At 33.0% G+C, this 1,109-nt stretch overlaps 1 protein-coding gene across 1 annotated transcript in view; it reads right to left on the bottom strand.

Annotated features, from left to right (window-relative positions):
* Positions 1–362: 362 nt before the first annotated feature.
* The window catches only part of LOC119838482 (xaa-Pro aminopeptidase ApepP-like), a 14,254-nt gene continuing 13,507 nt past the window's right edge, over positions 363–1,109 (bottom strand). The window contains exons 16-17 of the mRNA XM_038364431.1: positions 760–915; positions 363–620 (exon numbers count right to left, since the gene is read on the bottom strand). Coding sequence (XP_038220359.1) covers positions 761–915 — 155 coding nt within the window. The 3' untranslated portion in view covers positions 363–620; position 760. The remainder of the gene's footprint in view (positions 621–759; positions 916–1,109) is intronic.

Here is a 1,109-nt window from a genome sequence, read left to right as displayed (position 1 = left end):
AGGATGTGTGTGTGTATGTTGCTCTTTCACGCAAAAACTACTAAACCGATTGCAATGAAATTTTGTACGTCGACAGCTGGACAACTGAAATAACATATAGGCAACTTTTTATCCCGATATTCCTACGGCATACGGACCTATGCGGGTGAAACCGCGGGGCGCAGCTAGTACATAATAACTTTGAAGTATCTCAAACTTCACGTCTACAAGCGCCGTTTCGCAAACATATGGCGTTGCAATATATTTGTGCAAACTAAGTTTGTGTCGTGTAGACCCACTATTAGGTTTCCGGTGAAAAGACGTAATTAAGGTGCAAGTCAGTTTTTAAATAAAATCCTATGGTTATATATAGTATCAAACAATTTTAAATTTATATTCATTTATTTTCACCAATACCATAGTATAAAAGTAGGTATCTTAACACAAAATCAAGGTTTATGCAAATACTGTAAAAATGTCATACACAAATTTACTAAATGCCTAAAATGCTTTAATCAGTCATGATAATACACGAAATATTAATTGTATATATTAATTATAGCAATTGTTACGCGATAGAAAAAAAACCTTCATATTAAAAAAAATACATAATTTTACACTGCATGTTCACTGTGGTCGATCTGAAAAAAGAAAAAAAAAAAACTTATTTCTAAAATTGAAAACAACGCCATCTAGTCACAAACTAAGTAGAAGTTGAAATTTAATACAAACCTACAGATTAAGCTAGTAAAAGCGTATCAAACAAATATTATTTATCACCTTAAGCCCTTTTCAACTGTTTACATTCATCCTCTAGCCACTGCAAGTCGTCTAAAAGCCCGCGCTCTCTCAATATAGGGCCGAGTGTTGCCAGCACGCGAGCATGGTACGCGTTCAGGTATGCCAGCTGAAAAAAATCATTTAAATTATAATCCCACTAAATTTATTTACTATATTTGTACACAGAAAACACATACAAATAGCATAAAACTCAATCCAACAGGGCGGTCTTTTTCCATTACACCGAACGCAATTAAGCATTCCGAATACAACAACAATGTAAATTTTAATTTTAAATATAGGTAGATCTATCAGAATTTTTCTTAAAGTTTTTTTAAATACGTGAGAGA

The sequence above is a fragment of the Zerene cesonia genome, unplaced genomic scaffold (genome assembly GCF_012273895.1).
Source record: "Zerene cesonia ecotype Mississippi unplaced genomic scaffold, Zerene_cesonia_1.1 Zces_u003, whole genome shotgun sequence".
In the NCBI taxonomy this organism is placed as follows: Eukaryota; Metazoa; Arthropoda; class Insecta; order Lepidoptera; family Pieridae; genus Zerene; species Zerene cesonia.
The sequence above is the reverse complement of the archived record's forward strand: the minus strand, read 5'-3'. Positions and strand labels throughout refer to the sequence as shown.